The 20428-nt window shown below is 47.8% G+C and overlaps 12 protein-coding genes across 12 annotated transcripts; 4 read left to right on the forward strand and 8 right to left on the reverse strand.

The window, feature by feature from the left end:
* Positions 1–60: 60 nt before the first annotated feature.
* N7516_008977 (uncharacterized protein) lies at positions 61–327 on the reverse strand (the record flags this gene model as incomplete). The annotated part of the gene is made up of 1 exon (XM_057221696.1): positions 61–327. One exon carries the CDS (start codon positions 325–327, stop codon positions 61–63), a length of 267 nt encoding a protein of 88 aa, XP_057071968.1.
* Positions 328–1992: 1665 nt separating this feature from the next.
* N7516_008978 (uncharacterized protein) lies at positions 1993–2977 on the reverse strand (the record flags this gene model as incomplete). The annotated part of the gene is made up of 2 exons (XM_057221697.1): positions 1993–2699; positions 2776–2977. 2 exons carry the CDS (start codon positions 2975–2977, stop codon positions 1993–1995), a joined length of 909 nt encoding a protein of 302 aa, XP_057071969.1.
* Positions 2978–3836: 859 nt separating this feature from the next.
* N7516_008979 (uncharacterized protein) lies at positions 3837–4514 on the reverse strand (the record flags this gene model as incomplete). The annotated part of the gene is made up of 1 exon (XM_057221698.1): positions 3837–4514. The coding sequence occupies one exon, from the start codon at positions 4512–4514 to the stop codon at positions 3837–3839; it is 678 nt and encodes a 225-aa protein (XP_057071970.1).
* Positions 4515–4643: 129 nt separating this feature from the next.
* Positions 4644–5208, forward strand: N7516_008980 (Major facilitator superfamily domain general substrate transporter; the record flags this gene model as incomplete). Its single annotated transcript, XM_057221699.1, has 2 exons — positions 4644–5025; positions 5081–5208. The coding sequence occupies 2 exons, from the start codon at positions 4644–4646 to the stop codon at positions 5206–5208; spliced, it is 510 nt and encodes a 169-aa protein (XP_057071971.1).
* A 770-nt stretch (positions 5209–5978) lies between these two features.
* Positions 5979–7379, reverse strand: N7516_008981 (uncharacterized protein; the record flags this gene model as incomplete). The annotated part of the gene is made up of 4 exons (XM_057221700.1): positions 5979–6282; positions 6335–6365; positions 6428–7133; positions 7206–7379. The coding sequence occupies 4 exons, from the start codon at positions 7377–7379 to the stop codon at positions 5979–5981; spliced, it is 1215 nt and encodes a 404-aa protein (XP_057071972.1).
* A 756-nt stretch (positions 7380–8135) lies between these two features.
* Positions 8136–9665, forward strand: N7516_008982 (uncharacterized protein; the record flags this gene model as incomplete). The annotated part of the gene is made up of 5 exons (XM_057221701.1): positions 8136–8387; positions 8457–8583; positions 8634–8757; positions 8829–9295; positions 9352–9665. The coding sequence occupies 5 exons, from the start codon at positions 8136–8138 to the stop codon at positions 9663–9665; spliced, it is 1284 nt and encodes a 427-aa protein (XP_057071973.1).
* Positions 9666–9741: 76 nt separating this feature from the next.
* N7516_008983 (uncharacterized protein) lies at positions 9742–11468 on the forward strand (the record flags this gene model as incomplete). Its single annotated transcript, XM_057221702.1, has 2 exons — positions 9742–9763; positions 10732–11468. The coding sequence occupies 2 exons, from the start codon at positions 9742–9744 to the stop codon at positions 11466–11468; spliced, it is 759 nt and encodes a 252-aa protein (XP_057071974.1).
* A 498-nt stretch (positions 11469–11966) lies between these two features.
* On the reverse strand, positions 11967–13051 carry N7516_008984 (coiled-coil-helix-coiled-coil-helix domain-containing protein; the record flags this gene model as incomplete). Its single annotated transcript, XM_057221703.1, is given in 4 exon segments — positions 11967–12152; positions 12172–12274; positions 12339–12675; positions 12813–13051. 4 exon segments carry the CDS (start codon positions 13003–13005, stop codon positions 11967–11969), a joined length of 819 nt encoding a protein of 272 aa, XP_057071975.1. The 5' UTR covers positions 13006–13051.
* A 223-nt stretch (positions 13052–13274) lies between these two features.
* N7516_008985 (thiamine diphosphokinase) lies at positions 13275–14443 on the forward strand (the record flags this gene model as incomplete). The annotated part of the gene is made up of 3 exons (XM_057221704.1): positions 13275–13389; positions 13456–13535; positions 13637–14443. 3 exons carry the CDS (start codon positions 13275–13277, stop codon positions 14441–14443), a joined length of 1002 nt encoding a protein of 333 aa, XP_057071976.1.
* A 579-nt stretch (positions 14444–15022) lies between these two features.
* Positions 15023–16222, reverse strand: N7516_008986 (uncharacterized protein; the record flags this gene model as incomplete). Its single annotated transcript, XM_057221705.1, has 4 exons — positions 15023–15420; positions 15477–15814; positions 15881–16099; positions 16149–16222. 4 exons carry the CDS (start codon positions 16220–16222, stop codon positions 15023–15025), a joined length of 1029 nt encoding a protein of 342 aa, XP_057071977.1.
* Positions 16223–16838: 616 nt separating this feature from the next.
* N7516_008987 (putative mitochondrial carrier protein) lies at positions 16839–18152 on the reverse strand (the record flags this gene model as incomplete). The annotated part of the gene is made up of 2 exons (XM_057221706.1): positions 16839–17891; positions 17955–18152. The coding sequence occupies 2 exons, from the start codon at positions 18150–18152 to the stop codon at positions 16839–16841; spliced, it is 1251 nt and encodes a 416-aa protein (XP_057071978.1).
* An 896-nt stretch (positions 18153–19048) lies between these two features.
* On the reverse strand, positions 19049–20107 carry N7516_008988 (uncharacterized protein; the record flags this gene model as incomplete). The annotated part of the gene is made up of 4 exons (XM_057221707.1): positions 19049–19602; positions 19655–19875; positions 19942–19959; positions 20037–20107. 4 exons carry the CDS (start codon positions 20105–20107, stop codon positions 19049–19051), a joined length of 864 nt encoding a protein of 287 aa, XP_057071979.1.
* Between the last annotated feature and the right edge of the window lie 321 nt (positions 20108–20428).

A 20428-nucleotide genomic window follows, 5' to 3' on the forward strand; every position in this document is an offset into this window, starting at 1 on the left:
CGCCATCTTCTTCCTGCAGCTTCTCTTCGATTCACAGAAGGATCTCTCCAACCTCTCTGTTTACGGTTTGCGATACTTTGTATATCCGCATCGAATCTGTCGATGCTCGATGCGCGAGTCCAGAGCTGCATTTCGACTATCGATCGCCGAAGATCGATCTTCAGCCCGCTTGTCAATGCCTTGCACCACCGCCATGCTCAAAATTATCAAGATTTGACGCTCTGGCATTTCCGCAACGCGCATCTTGATGACGTCAAGCGTCAAGCACCTGCGTTCCTTGCTGCGCTCGTCCTCATCGCCCTTTACCATCACGCATCGACCAATCATCTAAGATTTCGATTGGCGGTAATGGATTCCGTCCGGTTTGTTTTAATTTATAGGACACAAATAATGGATTCGGTGGACGGCGCTGATTCTTTGCAAATGTGGTTCCGCTTGTGCACATCGCACCGACCAGCAAAGCCGCCTGCTTTGCTTCTGGAAGGTCAAGGAGCTAGTTCTCTTGGACCTAATCTCCTTCCGGATATCACCGAGCGCTTATATCTTGACTGTATCCTAGGAATGAGTGCAGACGACCTGATATACGACATCCTTATCAAGACGTTGGAAATTCGGACAAAATTGGTAGTATATCGGTGCGTTGCAGACAGTCGCCAGATATCTGAGATGTCTAGTGAGGTCGGCAGCCTTGCGTACGAAATACTGAACAAAATGTTGGGAAGGCAGTGTGTACCAGAGGAGTACGCCGAAGCTCGGGAAGGATTTGTACAAAGTTCACACCTGCTGGGTTTGTTGGAGGTTCAAAAGGAACGACTAGAGGTGTGGAGATCCCAACTCAATGCCAATCAGCTACCGAAAGGTTCCCCTGCCGACCTGGGTACACAAAAGGAAATGAGCTGGCGTACCTCATTTTCTCCAATATGCCAAAGTTTTCCAACCCATCGAGATACTTTAAATGCCCTGTATTGCCTGCTATGCGAAACCATTTTTGAAGAAGCAAATGGAGCAGATACGGTTTGCTGGTCTTTTCCAGTCGCGGATGAGCGTTCGACTCGGCTTGACAATTTAGCGCGCAGCATGTGTCAAATTGCTGGTATAGTGGATTTCAAAATTTCGAACACCTCGGATGTGTACACACTCAGCCTGGCAGAAACAATGCTTCAAATGGTGCTACTTTGGAGATCAGATGAGATCTTCTCCTATGTCTTGGATGTCCTATGGCCACAGCTTGAGATGAATGGGAGGGGTTACGAACACTCCCACTACCCGACGCATCTCGTGAAGCGCATTATCACCCAAATTGCTGCATATTGGGAGGAAGGCCGAGCTATAATCATTGCATTGCCGGCGGTTCCAGAAGAAATTCCAAAATTTAGGTTGTTGGACATTAGCCATCCAGTGGACATGGTTGTCTGCGGTTATAACAAGCACGGTAAATATTTCATTGAGAAAGCTTCACTTCCATGATATATGACTTGTCTGGCTACCTGGGTGGGTAACATCATTCGAGTTGAACCCCCTTTGCGGAAATCCGGTTTTATTAGAACGTAGTTTATCTTTACGCTTGTTTATGGCCAATTGTCATTCTTCAAACATACATGTTTTGTGTTATCAAACTCTGTCCAAGGGTGTAATTTTACGTCTGTTATAGAATTACAGATGTGGCATCCGCTGATCACTTGGCTAATTTAATCTTAATGTTCCAATGTGGAGAATAATTTGGGGCAAGATTTACGCTCTGAATGGTAAATACCATTTTGCCGAGTATCGTAACATAATATCCAATAAAAATCACCATCTACCCAGGCGTGTAGTGGCCAGGGGTCGGATGCAGTTTGTAACGGTATTGGTGCCTAATAGCTTCGGATGCCTGCATTAAAGCTGACAGAGAAGAAAAATACCTGAATTACCATAACAGAGCCCCTATATGTAAAGTTGAATTCTTTAGTTTCTCCAATACTGATGCCAACACACTGTAGGTCGACAAGACAATCACACCACCAGGACAGTACCAACAGTTGGCCGACTAGAGCAATAGTCCCTTTTATGACGATTCAGATTATTGCGAACAGAGGAAGTCTTCCCACAGCCAGCATGAGTACAGCGGAATGACAATGACTTCTCGCAGGTACGCGAGTGGAAATGGGAGCGTGGCCAAAAAGGGCATGAGGAAGCCTTGCGGCAGGTGCGGCAGATATAGCGATCACGGTTCTTGTGGCAGACATCCGAATTGGAAGGCGGGAAGTAATAGTGGTGCTGCCAAGCGAGAGTAACAGGGGAGATCAGAGCAGAAGACGACTGACGCCTAGGCTGCTGCTGCTGCGTTTGGGCCTGGATGTGCGGCTGAGGCTTTTGCAGTGCAGTCACTGTCAAAGCGGGCTGGAAGGATGCCGTTGCTGGAGGGCGGGTGTGATACTTCGTTGGTTGAAGTACGTCGACGGGGGATGAGTGGGAGCTAACGCTTGGAGTGGGTGGAGCGTATGGTGCTGCTGTGCTGTGCGGGAGGTGTATGGATCTCGTGCTGGAGATGGAGAAGCGGTGCGGGTGTGTATCCGGCTTGGTGTTAGGCCCTGAGGGGGAGTGGTGGCTCTTGCTGTGGTTATTGCCGGAGCGCAAACGCAGTGATGGTGGCGGGGGTAGTTCGTAGGGCTGGCACTGAATGTCTTGGTTAGGGCCAGATGGAGAAAGTCGTCGGTGCTCTAAGGATAGGTTAGTTATGTTGCTTAATATAAGATTGATAAGATTGATATATTGATATGATAGTGAATTACTCACTGGCTGCGTGCCGAGCACTATCGGCATCCCCGAATAGAGTCGATATAGACGGCAGCGAGAATTTGGGCTGCTCCTTGACCGGAAGTGGCAGTGGCAGAGACAGATGAGGCTGCGGCGAGCGGTTATAGTTACTGGACTCGAGGAGAGTATGGACCGGCTTGATAGCAGGGGTGTTGTGGGAGATGAAAAAGGGAGGTTCCATATTTGCCTTTGGGGCACTAGTGAGTAAGTAAATCGAGAATTTGATCACGGTTCGTTTTAAACCAGCCAACTTCCAAAGAGTGGGGGATGAGACGAGGTTTATAGAGCAAGCACCTGGTTCTGTGGATGATCGTTGGTGGAACGATGCCGGCTCAATACACCCATCTTTATAATACCTATTATGATTCTATAACCTAAACTAAACCTACCTGAAGATCATTCCTCGAAGCTATGTATACTCGCTACCAACCGAAACAGGTTAAGGAAACGATATAACCGGCCTTCTAAAACATTCCTCCTATTAATACTTTTTCTTACTTCGTTCGTTTCAGGGCACTCTCCTATTATCAGAAAGGCAATAAAGGCCGTGCATGGATCTTAAACAGGGGGTCGGTGATTAGATGTTGTAGATCGAAACGGTATTTATCATTCAGAGCGTAAATTTTGTCCCAAAGAGGATTAAAGGTATAATTGTTCTCCACATTCGAATCTAAAGTAGCCAAGCGATCAGCAGTTAGGCGTATTTTACCACTAGACCATAACAACCTTGGAGTTTAGGGCCTAGGCCATCCCAATCTGAACAGAAATCTGGCTGTATTCAAACAATATGTGCGGGCATTGATAACTAACTGCATTATGTACTTTTGTTCAAGAACGGTTTAAACTCGCAGATAGAAGGATAGAAGGGCTAGGCTTCTCAGCTTATATAAACATTATAGTACTTGCTCAATTTTCAGTGGGATTATAACGACGACATTTGCCTGTAGATATTAGCCTGCATTAAGACTCTGAGAATCAACGTTCAGACCAAGCAAATCAGGAAAGCCCCTGGAGTTTCCAAATCATTAATTTATCATCATTCATGGGGAAATTGTAAAATTCCATCCTTCAGTGTCCGTGCCGTTCAACGGCTCCCCAGCTCCGCTCATCAGCACATCAAAGAAGGCAGTGTCAAGGCCTTGAAAATGCCAATCTTCCATGTCAGCAGAAGCATCCGGAAATGCCTCTTCTGGCAGCGCGAAAAGATCTCCAGACGTGGCCTGGACAACCTGTCCTCCGTGCTTCCGTGCCGATGTCCTCATTGCCTGTGTGGTTCCTCGTGAGGCTGCATCGTCTTGTGGTGTTCTGACATGGATAGATCTAAAGCCACTAATAGTCACACCCTCATGGGGAACTTGCTCCTGCTCTACGTCGAAGGGCGTAATAGAAATACCGTCTCGCGCAATTCTGATGGCACCAACGTACGGCACCTTCACTACCAACACGTTTTGGTCGTTTTCTTGACCAACATCCGAGTACCTCTGTGCGGGCCCCGCTTCAATATCCAACAAGTTCTTAAGAAGGGCAGCACGTTTCGCCGTAAGGACATCCTCATGTAGCTCCGACATGGATTCCATACACCCAAGAGCCCGTTCCACCGTCGCTCGATCTCCAACTCGGTGGTGTACGAGTAGGTTTTCCGTGCCCTTGTTACAGTGGCTCAAGATGTGAGCCAACATCAGTTTCATACCAGAAATCAGAGCTATAAAATCACCCATCCGACAGCCGGCCGTGACTGGGTTGAACGTACGGATCGCAATCTGTCGGCTCAAAATCTCACGGCTGGCATTTGCGCCCGAAAATGGCCGTAGTTTATGAAACCCTACATTTCTGTGGGCTCCATATTCATGTTCTTCTTCGGCGGTGCCTACTTCATCATCCTTTACTATCTTCCGATCTATTTCCAGAGTGTCTATAACAGCAGTCCAATCGGATCTGGTGTCAAAATGCTTGCATTAATCATCCCGTTAACCATCGCTGCCATCGTACAGGGTTTCGCCCTATCCAAAATCCGCATTGTACCTCTGTTCTGGATCATAGGTGGCGCTTTGGGAGCCATCGGCTGTGGCCTATTCTATACTTTTGGTACTGAAACATCTACTGGCAAGTGGATTGGGTATCAGATTATTGTTGGCTTCAGCGCGGGCTGGTCATTCCAGACTGCCATTTCAAACGCGCAAGTCCATGCTTCACCAGAGGACATGTCGCAGGCTACAGCTATCGTCAATTGTGAGTCCTTAACTTACTGTACCATTCACGAGTTGTCCCCTAACAGTAATGCCAGACTTCATGACCGTTGGTGGAGCTTTCTTTCTTGCAGCAGCACAGTGCGCCTTCAACAACCAGTTGATTCAAACAATTGCCATGAAACTCCCCGAGATCGACCCCGCGGTAGTTACTGCGACCGTGTAACTCAGATCCGCGAAGCTTTTACGGGCTCGCAAGTTCCTGTCGTTGTTGATGCCTATATGGTTGGTCTGAGAGCTGTTTTTGCAATTACTATTGCCGCCTTTTGTATTGCCACCGTCATTGGCTTCTTTGGCAGCTGGAAGAAGCTCCACAGTGATGAGCTGAAGAAGGCGGCTGGTGGCGCTGTATTATCGTCTACGGATTGTTGGTGTGTCTGAATATTAGTTAGCATCTCGACGGTGTATTTATATTGATGGGCGACCACCTTGTTGTGAGTGAATGAGTTGCATTTCACCACTTAGGTTGTCGGGTTTAGAGGTCTAGAGTCGCCTATCGCTCGGTGTACAGACTTTTGACGCAGTGGGTGGCTTAGATTCATTACATATAGAACCTTTAATAAGCGCTACCTCGTACCTTCTTTTCTATCGGAGCGAATATTATCGCCCGATCTGAATGGATCAATTATTTCCAAACCAACTTTGCTTATATCTGTTAGGATCAGCTAGATAGTCTCCTCTCCGTCTTCATGTCTGAGGGTCCTGTGAATGTCTTTGTCAGGAGCTGCGATAGGCCTATGATGCAGTTATCAACTCATTTTTATGGCTGTGTGCGGTTAGTTGACGTTCGTAGTGGTGTTCCGAGGTTCTGCTGGTGGATTAGACATAGGTAATAGCTTAGGAAAAGTTCATGTATAGTTGATGTCTAAAAGTTGATAGTTATCCAAACCAACCATCATTTTCATGAGTATATCGTACAGTTAGGTGGTCAGTAGCCTATTTCGATCGCTGCATCTCATATTCAACGTGAACCTCATCTGTGCGCCGTATTTGGTATTGCTCCAGGTCATTTAAAATACTTTCCTGGCTCTGATTTTTGTACAATGGAGTTGTTCTCTCTTTTTTTGACACGTGAGCCCGGGAGCTCAGCTGATTGTCGTATACCTTGTGCTGTGCATAAGATGATGGCTTGGAGTGACCCTTGGATGTCGAAACCAGTTTCAGTTTTCTCAGAATAAGTTCGAGCATCGGTTGTAATGTGGGTATGCAGGCAGCAATGACAACGACATTGGCTTCGACACTAGGGGTTTGTTAGTATCATACCGACATGTCTGGAAGATGCAAGGTCTTACTTTGTCCAAACCACCAGAGATACAGTGCTAACTAATTCACGGGGCAGCATTAGCATTTGAAAGCAGGTCATAACGAAACCCAGAAAGGAGAACTAACATGTTGGATCTGTCTGGTCAGCCAGACCTTTGATCTGAGCGCATTTGACCACTGCAGTTGCAGCCGCACTGGGGATTGACCGTACTTGTTAGCCTCGAGACACTTGAAGGGGTCAATGGCCAGATTTCCATACATTGCACCCAGACCAAGCGCAGCAGTTAAAGCAATCTTTTTGCGCAATGACATTTGAAGTTTGAATAGAACGACCCCGGGGTAAATTGCGAGGAAAAGGTCGACAAATGCGGAGAAAGCTGCACATACATGGCGGTTATCAGACACTGTCACGAGAATAGTGAGACCAATCGAACACCGCTCACCTCCATTAAATGTGGCATAGTTTATAAGAATCCAAATATCCCTGCACTTCGCCTCCCCGCTCAATATCATGGAGCTCTTCCAAAGTGCCTGTTGTGGATCACACATGGTAACATAGATCAGGATGTTGACAATGGCAATGACAGCAATCAAGCTAACAAGACCCCATACTATGATGCGTTGGGTGAGGTTTGGGTTCAGTATTCGGTGGAGTAGTGCGGCAACCGCAAGCTTCGGTATTGCGAAGGATATAATTCCGAAAATGAACGAGATCATATTCCACATGAGGGCAAGCTCGGCGGACCTAGGTTCAAGATTTATCTTGTGTTGTCCGTATCCATAAGTCACTGAGACTGTCGTAGTTGCAACAAAAAGTAGGCCGAATATCTGAAGTAGTCGCAGTTGTCAGAAATTCTGGTCCAGGATATTTTGCATATGCAAAACAGATGGGATAATCACCATAGATGCTCCAATCAACCAGTCATCGAACCCGAAGTTTCGTAACATGCGTTGCCGAACACATAAACGAGCGATAACGAGAAACGTAGCCAGCGTTGTCATTGACCACATTACCGCCATTATTTTTGGGCCTTTGTTCCCCGTTTTGGGGGCATCCGTGGTCGAACCCGCCATACTGGGCGTCTATTTCAAGATCTGAATCTCAATTAACAATCGCAGTGCCTGAAATCTTCATAAGATCGAAAGGAGTCGAGGATCTTTTGAGCGGCAAAAAAAAAAGAAAATACAAAGCAAAGGGATTATCCCGTTCGGGGATCATCTCGTTGTAAGACTGTATGTGAGAACAGGTCCACATTTCTTCTTAAAAACTGACAATATAGATATTTCATTAGTCTACTCTAGCGTATATTAACAGGCCACAATGCATTACAGGCATTACAATCCTGTGAGGTTTCAATCCATCACCGATGTAACAGGGCGTAGTTTTAGCGTGCTGATCCCAGCACCTCATATACATTTTCGTCCTATATCGTGGATCCACATGCACAAATTCTTAGACATGGGATGATCCTACCCGGTTATCGACCAATAAGTGATCTAGTCGGATTAGCTCAATTTCTTCGACCCTCTGGACGAGACCGAATAAATGAAAGAATACAATAGACACATAACGGGATGACGGAATAACCCTTTTATGGCATTACTCCGCGGACAATTTGTCGCATGGTTAACTATGCATGAGATGCTATCGGGCTTTTAGTGCTCCATAGTGGAACCCATACTCAAACGATGGCATTCGCGTAGGATGGATCGCAATCCCAATCCCCCTTATATATGTTGTAGCCAAATATTGAAGATATCTCTATATTTCAGTTCTAATTTTGCTATTTCATCCCCGTGAAAAGTGTTTCTAGTTCACAAATTTCTAAAATGACAGTCACCGATGTATCAAACGGATCTACAACTAATGGCCATGGTGCAGCCATGATTGATCCTCAAGTTGCCACTGCGCCCAGTGCTCCCGAGAAACTTGCGCATTTGCAAAAGGAAATTGAATCTCATTCCCAGGATTACAACAATGGCGATGGTTATGCGCGCCTGAAGCTTCTGGAGACAGCCCGGTCTCTCGTACAGGCAATGGAAACACCCCAGGAGACTATGCTCCGATACTGCTGGGCCCAGGTGCGTCAGAGCAAAGAAGACCTTGGTTCAGAAATTGAGAATGCTTACTTGGTTATTTCTGTGTAATAGCCCACAGCGTTTGCCGGCATTGAAATTTGTATTGATCTGGGAATCTTCTTCATATTAGCGCAGACGGACAAGCCTAAAACCGTGGCAGAGCTCGCAGCAACAACAGGCGCGGAACCCGAACTTCTCGGTCAGTGACCATTTCCAAGTCAGATAATCATTACGCTCATTATTGTGAAGGTCGCATCATGAAGCATCTCGTCACAATGGGGGTCTTTGTTGAGACTGGTATGGATGAGTATGGCCGGAACGGGCTAACCACGACACTCGCTATTAAGCGGTACAATGATGCTTGGCCGTGCATGTAGGTAATTCCATCCGTGGAATCTCCACCTCATCTAAACTTGTTTACTGACTTCATGTTTTCGCCGGCAGTAATGGATGCACCCTTCCAGCAATCAATGCACTTCCCACCTGGCTCAAGAAAAACCATTATCGAAGTCCCACCGAAGGAACGGACTGTCCGTTTACCCTAGGATTCAAAACCAACCATCACTTCTTCGAATTTCTTACCGGCAAGAACCCCGACTATCCTGAACTCGGTGCTCAATTCAACAATCTCATGTCGGCCTATCACCAAGGCAGACCCAGCTGGATGGATGGGAACTTCTACCCGGTACAAACTCTCATCGAGGGAGCAAAGACGGGCAAAGAAGACGTTTTCATCGTGGACGTTGGCGGAAACAAAGGGCATGATCTGGAGGAGTTCATATCGAAGTGGCCGAACACACCCGGCAAATTGATCCTGCAAGACCAGCCACACGTTTTGAAAGATATCGAGTCGTTAAACGCCGCAATTAAACCTATGGTCCACGACTTCTACCAGGAACAACCCATCAAGGGTGAGTGGATTGGCGCACTTCGAACATTAACCAATGGCTGACATATGTCTACTTAGGTGCGCGAGTATATTTCTTGCATTCCGTCCTGCATGACTGGAACGACGAGACTTGTCAGAAAATCCTGTCACGATTGGTTGCTGCGATGACACCGGGATACAGCAAGTTGCTAATCAACGAGAACGTTATCCCCAATACCGGGGCCCACTGGCAGGCTACTTCTCTGGACTTGATAATGATGGTGGATCTTGCTGCCAAGGAGCGGACTGAACAGCAGTGGCATCAGGTTATTGAGCCAGTTGGACTCAAGATTACTAAAATCTGGACGCCGCTTGATAGTGCTGAGAGTTTGATTGAATGCGAGTTGGCTTGAAAGTACTCCATATACAGGAAGAAAATCCTTGCAAGGATCAACAAATTACGAAGTTATACATTTCCCCACAGTAGCAATGGGATACCCATCTGAGGGAGGTACTAGTATGGACCATATAAATTGGCAAGAACATGAGAAATCAAGTATGGCTTGGGGTCTGAAAGAACAAAGATGGTCCAAGAAGTAATTCTAATCGTATTCACTTAACATTATATAAACCCAAAGGCTCAAATCTAGGGCAAGATATAATCACAAAAATAAAATGGTTCATGTGGATGTCAAATGAAAATTATCAAAGTGTATAAGCTGCTTGCTTGGTATACTAAATATGGTCTCCATACATAAGAAGTGCACAGGATCATACACCTTTTCCCTCATGAAAGAGACACCGGAGTCAATCAACCTGTTGCAGTCTACGGGTACCCACTAGGCGGACTGAACACAATTTCCGCTCCGTCCCCGGCCTGTTTGTTTCGACCTCAGACAATCAAACAGACTTTTAATATCGATTGTATTCTCTTAGAAAAAGTGGGTTGGGGCCATTTTCACATGGACAGCATTTCTTTCACAAGCTTTGGCTTGGTCGTGCTTGACGAGATTCGTTTTCCCAACCAGAAACCTTTAACCAATGTACTAGGAGGGTCCGGAGCTTATGGTTAGTTTTGCCTACACTATACTCCGTATACACTATACCAAGCAGTCAAGCAACCAGATTCCAGATTTCTAATCGACCTTTTTCTTCTTTCTAGCAACCCTCGGTGCTCGCTTGTTTCTACCCTCGCCGCTCAGCCGCTCCTTGGCTTGGCCCATCCATGTTGGAAATGACTTTCCAGACGCTATTGCAGAGCACTTGCGTAGCTGGGATACAAGCCTGCTTATAGAAAGGGAATCAGATATGCCCTCGACTCGAGGCTTACTGGAGTACCAAGATACTACATTCGGACGTGCGAAATCCCTTCTAATGTACCCTTCTATCCCTGCCACACTTTTATGAATCGAATTCCATGCTCACCGAACCAGCACGTGAAACATGCAGAAATGAACTGACTTTTAACTTCTCTTCTAGACAAGAGTTTCAAGTACACCACGCCGGTTCTGACAGTTCAAGAAAACAAGTTACAGGACACCGCCTTGCTAACGTCGAAGGTGTATCACTATCTCGCCAGTCCGCAAGATATGAAAACGCGCGTTCGAAATCTTCTCGCGCTTCGAAAGCAGGAGGGTATACTAGATCGACCTTTGATAATCTGGGAGCCGGCCCCTCTATCATGCAAACCGGAGAACCTCGAAGCCTGTCTAGAAGCCGCCGCTTTAGTCGACGTGTTTACTCCAAATCACTTAGAGCTGGCGGCATTCTTTGAGCAAACCCCGGTTGCATCATCCAATAGATCTGAGATTGAAAGGTTGGGCTCGACGTTCCTAGCTAGCGGAGTCGGCCCAGAAGGAAAAGGCGCGGTGGTTATTCGAGCTGGTGAGAACGGTTGTTTCGTTCAATCGCGTGACATCACTTCTCAATGGCTACCTCCATTTTACACGGCAGATATGGCAAAAGAGCATGCTTCCAAAGTGGTTGATCCGACTGGGGCTGGAAATGCGTTTCTGGGAGGCTATGCCATTGGATACCTCCAAGGAATGGGTAATATCCTTGAAGCGGCTTGTTATGGATCTATTGCAGCTTCATTTGCTCTGGAGCAGGTAGGGATGCCGGAGAAGAGCAACGGAAGAGATGAAGAATTATGGAATGGGGCCAGTGTTGGTCGAAGATTTCATCAATATATGGCGAGGCAAGAATTGTTGCAATAGGTGACATTCGGCAGGACTGGATGTTAAATAATATACTAAGTAGTACACTAAACAGAATGTAGATTGTAAAACTGTCTAATCTCTTCATATAACCAATTAACTTGGATTTCCCACTGGAAACCTTCCTTGTTGGTTCCTTTATGCAAAAGGTTCTATGCTGCAATCCATATGATGCAACAAGTCTATTCGATTTCCCCTCCTTCTTTTATTTATCCGAGGGACAAGAGCGTGAAGCATATCAGTACAAAAAGTTACACATTGACGGGGGAAAGTATCAGGAAGAACGCAGAGCGCAGACCGGGGAATGGATATGCTGAAAGATCACGGAGGGGAAAATGCATCAAAGGCAAAATGGGAGATGGAGAGATAGCAGAAAGGTCTATATAATACACAACTCCAATCCCAGTCCCTGATGTGCATTACAAAAGATATCAAGTAGTAGGCTTGTCTCTAGGGGAGGGTGGCGTCGAACAGGATGCAGGATTCGAGAGGTCAGCTCTAAGCCTTGTTGGCCTCGTTCTTCTCCTCGGTGTCATGCGCAGCCTTGGGGATGATGGAGTCTCCCTCGGTGTTCTCGCCTGGAGCAGCAGTTTCGGCCTTCACCTGGGTGTGGACTTCCTCGGCGCGGGTCTGCTTCTCAGTGGGGTGCGAAGACGCATCCACCTCGGCGGCAGTGGGGGGTAACTTCGGGGATAGCGGAAACTTCGGAGGGGGCGGGAGCATCGGATTGGTATTGGGGCTCATCGTCATCCTCCAGCTCGGCGCCGTAGACTTCGGGGTGTTGGCGGAAGCAATCTTGCATTGCCCTGCAAAAATTGTTAGCACGAGACCAACCCCCTCAAAAACAATAAAACGATAGAAAAAACGTACTTGAACTTATCAACGCAGTCGATGCCCTTAGGCTCCTCCTCGGAGTAGACGAAACAGCTAAACGCAGCCTTGAAGTCCTCTCCGCAAGGCCCATGGGCCATGCCTCCAAGACAAGGGCAGTCCCAGTTGATCTCGCCGGTCTCTGGGTTGAACGCAGCCTCTTGGCCAGCCTCCTCCTGGAGCTCCTCGGGGTTCAGACCACCTTCCAAAGCAGCAGACTCGGTCTTCTGGGACTGCGCGGCAGCTCGTTCTTCGCGAATTTTGGGAGTAATGGAGTCGAGGGTCTTGGGGTTGGCATCGTCACCAGTTTGTTTCCGGATCGAAGAAAGGATAGAGACTAAATCCAAATAGAAGGAGAGTTAGCGATTTGTGATTCCCAGAACTCGTCATCCTTGACGGTGACGGGATTGTCGCGGCTCGCAGCCTCGGAATCGAGGAACAAGGGCAATCCCAACTCCAATCGGCGAGACATACACTTCGGCTCCTCGGAGAAAACACTGCTCGTGTTGTAGTAGTAGATAGCACCACCAGCCAAGCCCAATCGCAGGAAGGTGTTCTTCCAGCTTCTCGACTTTGTCGGACCGGTGCTTATCAATCGTCTGTTCGCAGGTGTACGGGCTGCGACAGTGGGCGCGCGGGCGAGCGCTCGAGCGGCGGGGCGGAACATTATGTGTGAGATGTGTGGGAATCAATCGAATTGACCGAGAGTTCCTCCAAGGACGGATTGAGAGGAGGGGAGTCGAGGCACCGCGGGATGGAGAAGTTGGAAAGCGATGTGGATTTTGGCCTGAGGTTGTCCTGCCCGTGTCAGCCAGTCACGTTGCAGCTTAAGTTCAGATAATAATATCGTCACCACGCAATCCTTCAAGCTTGATTTCTCTTAATTTGTTTGCATCTTTTAGACAAGTTCAATTTGACTTGTATTTATCTGTTGCAATGGAGTGGGATCCCAGCCGATTCTTCCGTCCTGAGGGAAGTCCTTCGCCTTATGCTCTTCTCATCCTCAATCAGCCCATCAATGAGAAAGCTTTCGGAGTATTAAGCAAATACGGTAAGTTTCTGTATGAATGTTTCAAAAATTCGATGTCCAAGATACGAAATACTAATACCCATGCAGCATCCTATATTATTTGCGCCGATGGAGGTGCCAATCGGCTTTTTGATATGCCGGAAGATAATGAAACAGAATCTAAACAAGTAAGCGATATCTATGGACTTTACTATTTGTGTACTCCTTCTGAACTACAACTTAAGAACCAACTACTACACAACGAAGATCAAGCTGACCAGAGAGATAGCTTCCTGACTCCATTGTCGGCGACCTTGATTCTATCCGCCCCGCAGTGCGAGAATACTATGAGAAACTCGGAGTGTCCGTCCTCCAAGATCCAGACCAATACTCAACAGACTTCACCAAATGTCTGAAATATCTTAACGAACATGCCGCGGAGATCATAGCTTCTCCCAGGAAGGGAGCAAGCACAACCAAATCAGACACCAATGGCACAAACGGAAGCACATCAACCTCACCATCTGATCAATCACCTCTGGAAATTGTGATCCTCGGTGGGTTGGGTGGCCGTGTGGATCAAGCCTTCTCCCAAGTTCACCATTTGTACATGATGACACAGACCCAGCGCTCAATCCGTGAAACCGAAACCAACACCCCAAGCTCCAATGTCAAGCCAGCTGCCGGTGGTAACCTTTATCTCGTCTCTGAGGAAAGCATTACCTTCATTATCCAGACGGGGAAGAATACAATCCACACACCCGCAACAAAACGAGCAGACATCGCAACAGCGTCGGCGTCTGATGAAAGCAAGTCACCGAGAAAGCGGAAGCGTGAGCAAGAGCAGGGGCAGGAGCAAGGGCAGGAGCAAGAACCAGAACAAGAATACTATCTTGAAGAGAATATCGGGATTATCCCCCTCTCATCGCCTGCCAAGATTACAACCCATGGCTTTGAATGGGATGTGGAGGATTGGCATACCGAGATTGGAGGGCAAATGTCTACGAGCAATCATATCCGCGCTGACAAGGTGGAGGTTGAAACCTCTGTTCCGGTTTTGTTCACAGTGGAATTGGCGGAGAGGCTGAAGAGGTGACTGTAAGTATGAAGCATGAGATTAAATACCACAATTTATCCAGATCTTCTCGAATCTCGCTGGCCGAGGCTATCAGTCACATATCGCTGTCACAAATTTGCGGTTCAGCCCACCCATAGCAACATATATGTTAGATTGGCTCTCACCAACCAAGGCTTAGGCCGACATTAGAAAGCCGTCCGCAACATGGGTAAACTCGACTATACACATACTACTACATTCTGATACCCCTGTCACTGACTGGAAAATAATAAATCGGTCATTAGAAGAGAAAACGGAGAAGAATCTCCCCAAAAGATAATCAGAACAAAACCAAAACAAAACCAGGACAAGAACCCCAAGGCGCCTTCTCTGGCTGGAACGAGAGACTAAGAAGAAAAAGAGACCCAATACCGCATACCGCATAATCCAGATACCAGTGACTAAAAACTTGATTGAACCCATAGAGCAAAAATAAATAAAAACAACCATGGAGACGAATGGGATAACATTCATCCAAAGCCACTGACCGCTGACTAACCATTCCTTACCACCTGGGCAGATCATTTGTACATCCTCGGAAAAGTCATATCCAGTCTCTTACGAGCGATGGAGAATAGCCTCGTACAGAGCCCCAACAATGCCGATAGCAGATCCAGTAAAGAGACCGACATCTCCACCAGGGACGGAGTCAAGAACCTTCCCGATAGCAGACAGGCTATAGACACCAAAGAAGTTGAAGTCCTTTCCGAACACCATGTGCACCAGCAACGCCTTGACGATGTTGAAAGTCAACGGATCAAACTGAGCAAGATTAGAGGCAGACCGGGAGCGACGCGCACTGCTAGAAGCTTGCCAGCTCAAGTTGATAAAGTAGGCAGAAATCAAAGGCAAGAACAGACAAGTAAGGAACCATAGCGAAACCGGCGCCCAGAACGCTACTTCCAGCAAGCCAAATAGGTCAGGAACACGGATGGGGATCGCAGGGATCTGCGCGGCTTGCACGGGGGTGTAGTAGTAATGTAGCGTATCGGAATCAACTCTTTCGCAAGACTGCCACTTTCAACAAGCAGCACAATGATCTCGATCGCCTTCACACTGCTCAGCATTGCGCGCAGAGAGTGCGCCCGGTCTACAAAGCCCGTCGCAGTCCATGCACTATGAAGGCTCTCGCGCAGCTTGATCGTTTGCGCATCGATGACTTCGGTAATGGCAGCTGGAGACGCCGGGAGTGATGGCTCGGGGTCAACGATGGTTGGGAAAACTGCTGGTTGGCGTGGTGTCTGGCGGGGTGTCTGGCGCGCAGACTCGCGCACGCTCGTGCGCGCCACAGGAGCTGGAGTCGGGCTGACTACAACTGGGCTGGGCTCGACGGCTTCTTCCACATCCTCGCTAATCCGTGGGTTAGGGTGTGCGCGATGGTAATAGATAGAATGGCGCGTTGAGGGACATTCTTACATAATTTCTTCTTTCACTTCCTTCTTTCCAGAGCGGCGTGCTGGGGTTTTCGCCGGAGTTCGTGTGGTTTCGCGCTTCACGGGCGATCCTCTGCGGGGTGGAGAGGCCAGGCGCGAGTAATATTCATTGAGGCTCTCCAGTCCGGAGAAGATAGAGCGGTTTTCACGGAGATGCCTGTCCAGCACTACCACAAGATCATTCTTGTTGTAGTCATCGTAGCTATAGGTTTGATTAGCTCACTCTATGCGACAATCGCAATCGCACTTACTGTGGCAGGTCTGTCTGATCAGCCAACTCGGCTAACTCGGGCTTTTTCAGCGACTTGAGATAAGGAAGAGACATAATGTATCCTATATCAACGTAGGAAATTGGACCAATGTGAAATAAGAAAGTAATTACTGGGGGAGGGGGAAAGAAGATGCAAGGGAGGGGAGTGGTCGGTAATTGTTTACATCCGCCGATCGCCAAAACAAAACACAGCGCGTCCACTTCCTTTGTTCATTCCAGTTCTTTGTTGGACTTTCTTTTTTTTCTTTCTTTTTTTAGTTCTTGAATGGATAGGCAACCAAGGTTGTATAATAGAAAGATTTTATGGTTTCTTTTTGACATTCAATAATCTATTTTGGCCTTTTTTTGTTTGAATAGTAGCAAATATATTCACAAACGAAATAGGAAACCTATTGTCAAAATATGCCAGAATATGCCAGAATCTGTCAATATATATATAATAATGGAGTTGAAAGAAAAAGGTTATGATACAGGAGGCCGCAGCCAGTCTAATAGTCAGTCTATCACAGAGTAGGGTACACAGTATACAAAGTGCTCATAGCACCCAGGGTCATAATATCCCAAATCGGGACAAAGAATCCAACGCCCCAATTTCCCAATGACAAAAAAAAAGAAAAAATATGTGAAAAGAACAGCAACCTTGGAAATGCATGCAGTTAGATGAAAGGCCCTACAAACACTCTTCCAGAACCTGGTAGGCCTCGAGTTGTTTGAGCAGGTACTGGTACATAACCAGCATAGTCCCGCTTTGAATGCTAGTCCATACACCGCGTGGGCCCACACCACGGAACCACCCGGCAATACCTTCCGTTCGGTAGATCATCTTCAATCCAGTAAACACGGAGGAAGTGTCAAGTCGGGGCGTACCCGGCGGTGGGATTGATGTGTTTGCGCCTGATGTGGAGATTGGTCGTGAGTGTGACCGGGAAGGGTGGGGATGTGATGATGCCGGTGCATGCGGCCGTGGACTTTCTTTCGGAACGTGCTCAACACAGTGTTTGGCACCCGAAGAACCAGATGGGGGCTCTAGGGGGTTTTGCTGGGTTTGGATTCGTGTTTTAACCACATCCATCGGACAGGTGATCACACCAGCCATACCGCCGGCCGTGGCAGCTGTCAAAATCTCCAATCCCAGTCCAATATCCCGTTTTCCAACCCATTGTTTAGCCATGGATTGCTCTTTCTCGTAGAATGCAAACTGGAGCGCTGAAAATGGAAGGTCGCGGAAGATAGTGGCCTTGTAGCCGTGGAATAATGCCGAAAATCCTTCCATGCGGACGATCTGGCGGAACCCATCTCGCATGTTGTGGTAGTTGTAGCCCGAGTTGAAATGTGGGTTGTTGTACCGGCCCTGCAACTGAAGTCGCGTTTTCAGGACCTCGGATGGCACGTAGACAACCGACGCAGCCAAATCGGCAAAGAAACCACCTGAGAGATAGGCGATGCTGGGGTTGATCCCTGAGTCGATCATCAAGCGCTTGGTATATTCATAAACGCCGAAGAAGATCACAGTTCCCGGAAACGAGCCGAGCAGGGCCGGCGTTACTCCTCCATATAATCCACGACAGAATCCTTCTTGGCGGTAGATTGTTGAATATGACTGGCCCATCGAAGTGTATTTAGGCGGAAAGGTCGGATCGCCTTGTTGTCGGGTCTTGACTGTGTCTAATGAGTGCATCAACATGTCGCCACATGTTCCTCCGGTACCACCAGCTAACATCGCCTATAATTTCAAAATCAGGTCAGTCCTTGCGCAATTGTGTGATGCCACCGGGGACAATTGTACATGTAGGTATGGAGGCCGAGGCTCCTCGTCCTCCAACGGCGCGAGGTCGCCATTTCGAATGCTATGGTTTGAGTCATCGATTCCACCCACTGGAGTTGAATGTGTCCATGTCGAGGTATGGAAATCCCCCGCAGGTAGTGCTGTTGAGTCCGAGTTCGCTGTCGAGAACAGGCCGAACACCCGCGAGGTCAAGCTCATGGCAATATTATGCTAAACTGCAATCTCCGGGCGGTACTGGTCGGGACCAGGTTGGAGATTGGGGGTGCTGAGAGGTTTAACGGGAGAGGAGCACCCCTGGGAGATAAGTATAGGAAGAAAGAGTGACAAGAGATCGAGAAAGGATTGATTAATATTGCTTGCGAGATGATTGTTCCACCAGCCAAAATTCTGATCGGCCTATCTTCGCCGCCAAGCCCGATCTACCGCCTCAGGCATGAATCACGGGATTTCGTCATTGGAGTATTTTAATCTCTGGGCGATATGATGGTGGAAATAACATATGGCAATAAGTGGTTTTCTTCCCATGTGTGCAAGGATACGAGATGATTAGTTCCTATAAAATCCGCAAATGAGCTTATTAGTTGCCCTTGATATTATCATACACGTCTACCCATGCTGCTCATTTTTGACAAATTCATTGTTCAATCTGTTTCAGCGCCCTTCCATGGGGATGAGATTTCCTGTTCAGTTGTTTCCTATGCTATATTTAGTGAATCTCTACAAATCTCTATGTTGGAAAATGAAATGAATCCGAAACAAGGTATGTTGACAAGAGGGAAGCAAATACAAAAACTATGCATCGCAACACTCTAGAAATAATAAACACAAGTCGTTGCGTATAGCATCATCATAGCGGAAATCCTCCGTGTCCGCCTCTTTTCTACAGTCGGGACCTGGACGTCCCGTACTCCGACATCCTCCATGTTCTTCGCTCAGGCGGGAACATGCCAATGGGAAAGATAAAGCGGTAATATTATGTCTTCCACCAGCCACCTTCATTCAGCAATCTTGCAAACCGAAAACCCACGTCCTTTCCTGACGTCATGAGCTCGAGCTAGCAAAGCAAGGTGTCTGGCAAATCACCATAGCGACATTTACTGCGGCTTCTTGGCTGCAGTAGGGCCAGAGATGTAGCGGCCAATATCGGTGGCCTCGTAGCCCTGGCGCACAACACCCTTGAGGGTCTCCCAGCCCTGGCGAACTTGAGGAGGGGTGCTCTGGTGGGAGATGGTGGCGTCGGCACGGGCGGTGAGCTGGCGAACAGCCTGCTGGACGAAGGAGCTCTGCGCGTAGCGGGCGCGGAAGAAAGACAGGTAGACGACCAGGAGCACCCAGCTACCCTTGGAGAAAGTGATAGCGGACAGAACAAGGCGGAACAGCAGGGCGATCTCCAGAGTAGCGACAACACCCATGCTGGCATCATAGTATTGCTTGATGAACCGTCCAATAGTCTCGGCGAGGGGAGACTGCTTGGCAGCGGGCTTGGAGCTGGGGGAAGTGGGAGAGGTAGGGCCGGTCGGAGCAGCGGGCTGCAGGGTAGGGATCAAGTACATGCGGCTGTAGGTTGCGACGTGGAAGACCGAGTAGACACTGAAAGGCAGAAGAGCCAGGATGAGCTGGCGCGAGTACAGCCAGACCAGAGCCATTCCTAGGATACGTGTAAGCTTGAATTTTGGAGTGTCGCATCGCCGATCACTCACCAAGGTATTGCACATTCTCATCAGAGATAAGCTTCATCACAATTGCCAGAGGGCTGCCCTGTACACCCCGGGCGAAGTGGCCCTTGTACACGACGATTCCATAAGTCACGGCGGCCGAGATAAAGGTCAGGCGGTAGGCGATCTGGGCCGAGGAGGAGTAGTAGTTGAAGAAGATGCAGGACAGGGAGTAGCGGAAGACGGAGAGCAAAAGTGTCACATGTCTAGAAATTGTTAGTGACCCTAAACTCAGGTCTTTCATCGGTATGCGCTTCAGTATATTGACCTACCCAACGAACCAGGCAAACCTGCAACGTGGCATTTCGTTAGTATTGATAAACCAGGCATTGAAGGGTCACTTCAGCATCGGACTGGGGAAACGCACTGTAGGGTCTGCGCCAAGGCCTTAAGTCTCTCAACCAGAGGCAAGGTTGCGGAAGGAGGAGGAGGAGCCATAACTTTTTTGCACCGGGATGACAGTGAAGGGGATGGGTGATAGAATTGAATACTCGAGATGAAGGAAAAACAAAAGGTAGAAATTGTGGAAAGCGACAGATAAGACGGTGGCTGGGGAGAGCGGGGAGACGAGTTCACACCCATGGACGCACACTGAGCTTCCTCACCTTCTCTCTCTCCGCCTTCTGCCATGGTGACGTCGGGTATTCGAGATGATGCAATTTCTTATCTACATCTATATAATTTCATATATTTCTTTCAACTTCTGTTTTTTTGGTCTAATATTTTGAACTTGTTTTTTATCTGTTTTATGTCAACCTC

This window comes from Penicillium verrucosum (genome assembly GCF_028828655.1).
Source record: "Penicillium verrucosum strain IBT 35672 chromosome Unknown utg000003l_segment0_segment0, whole genome shotgun sequence".
In the NCBI taxonomy this organism is placed as follows: Eukaryota; Fungi; Ascomycota; class Eurotiomycetes; order Eurotiales; family Aspergillaceae; genus Penicillium; species Penicillium verrucosum.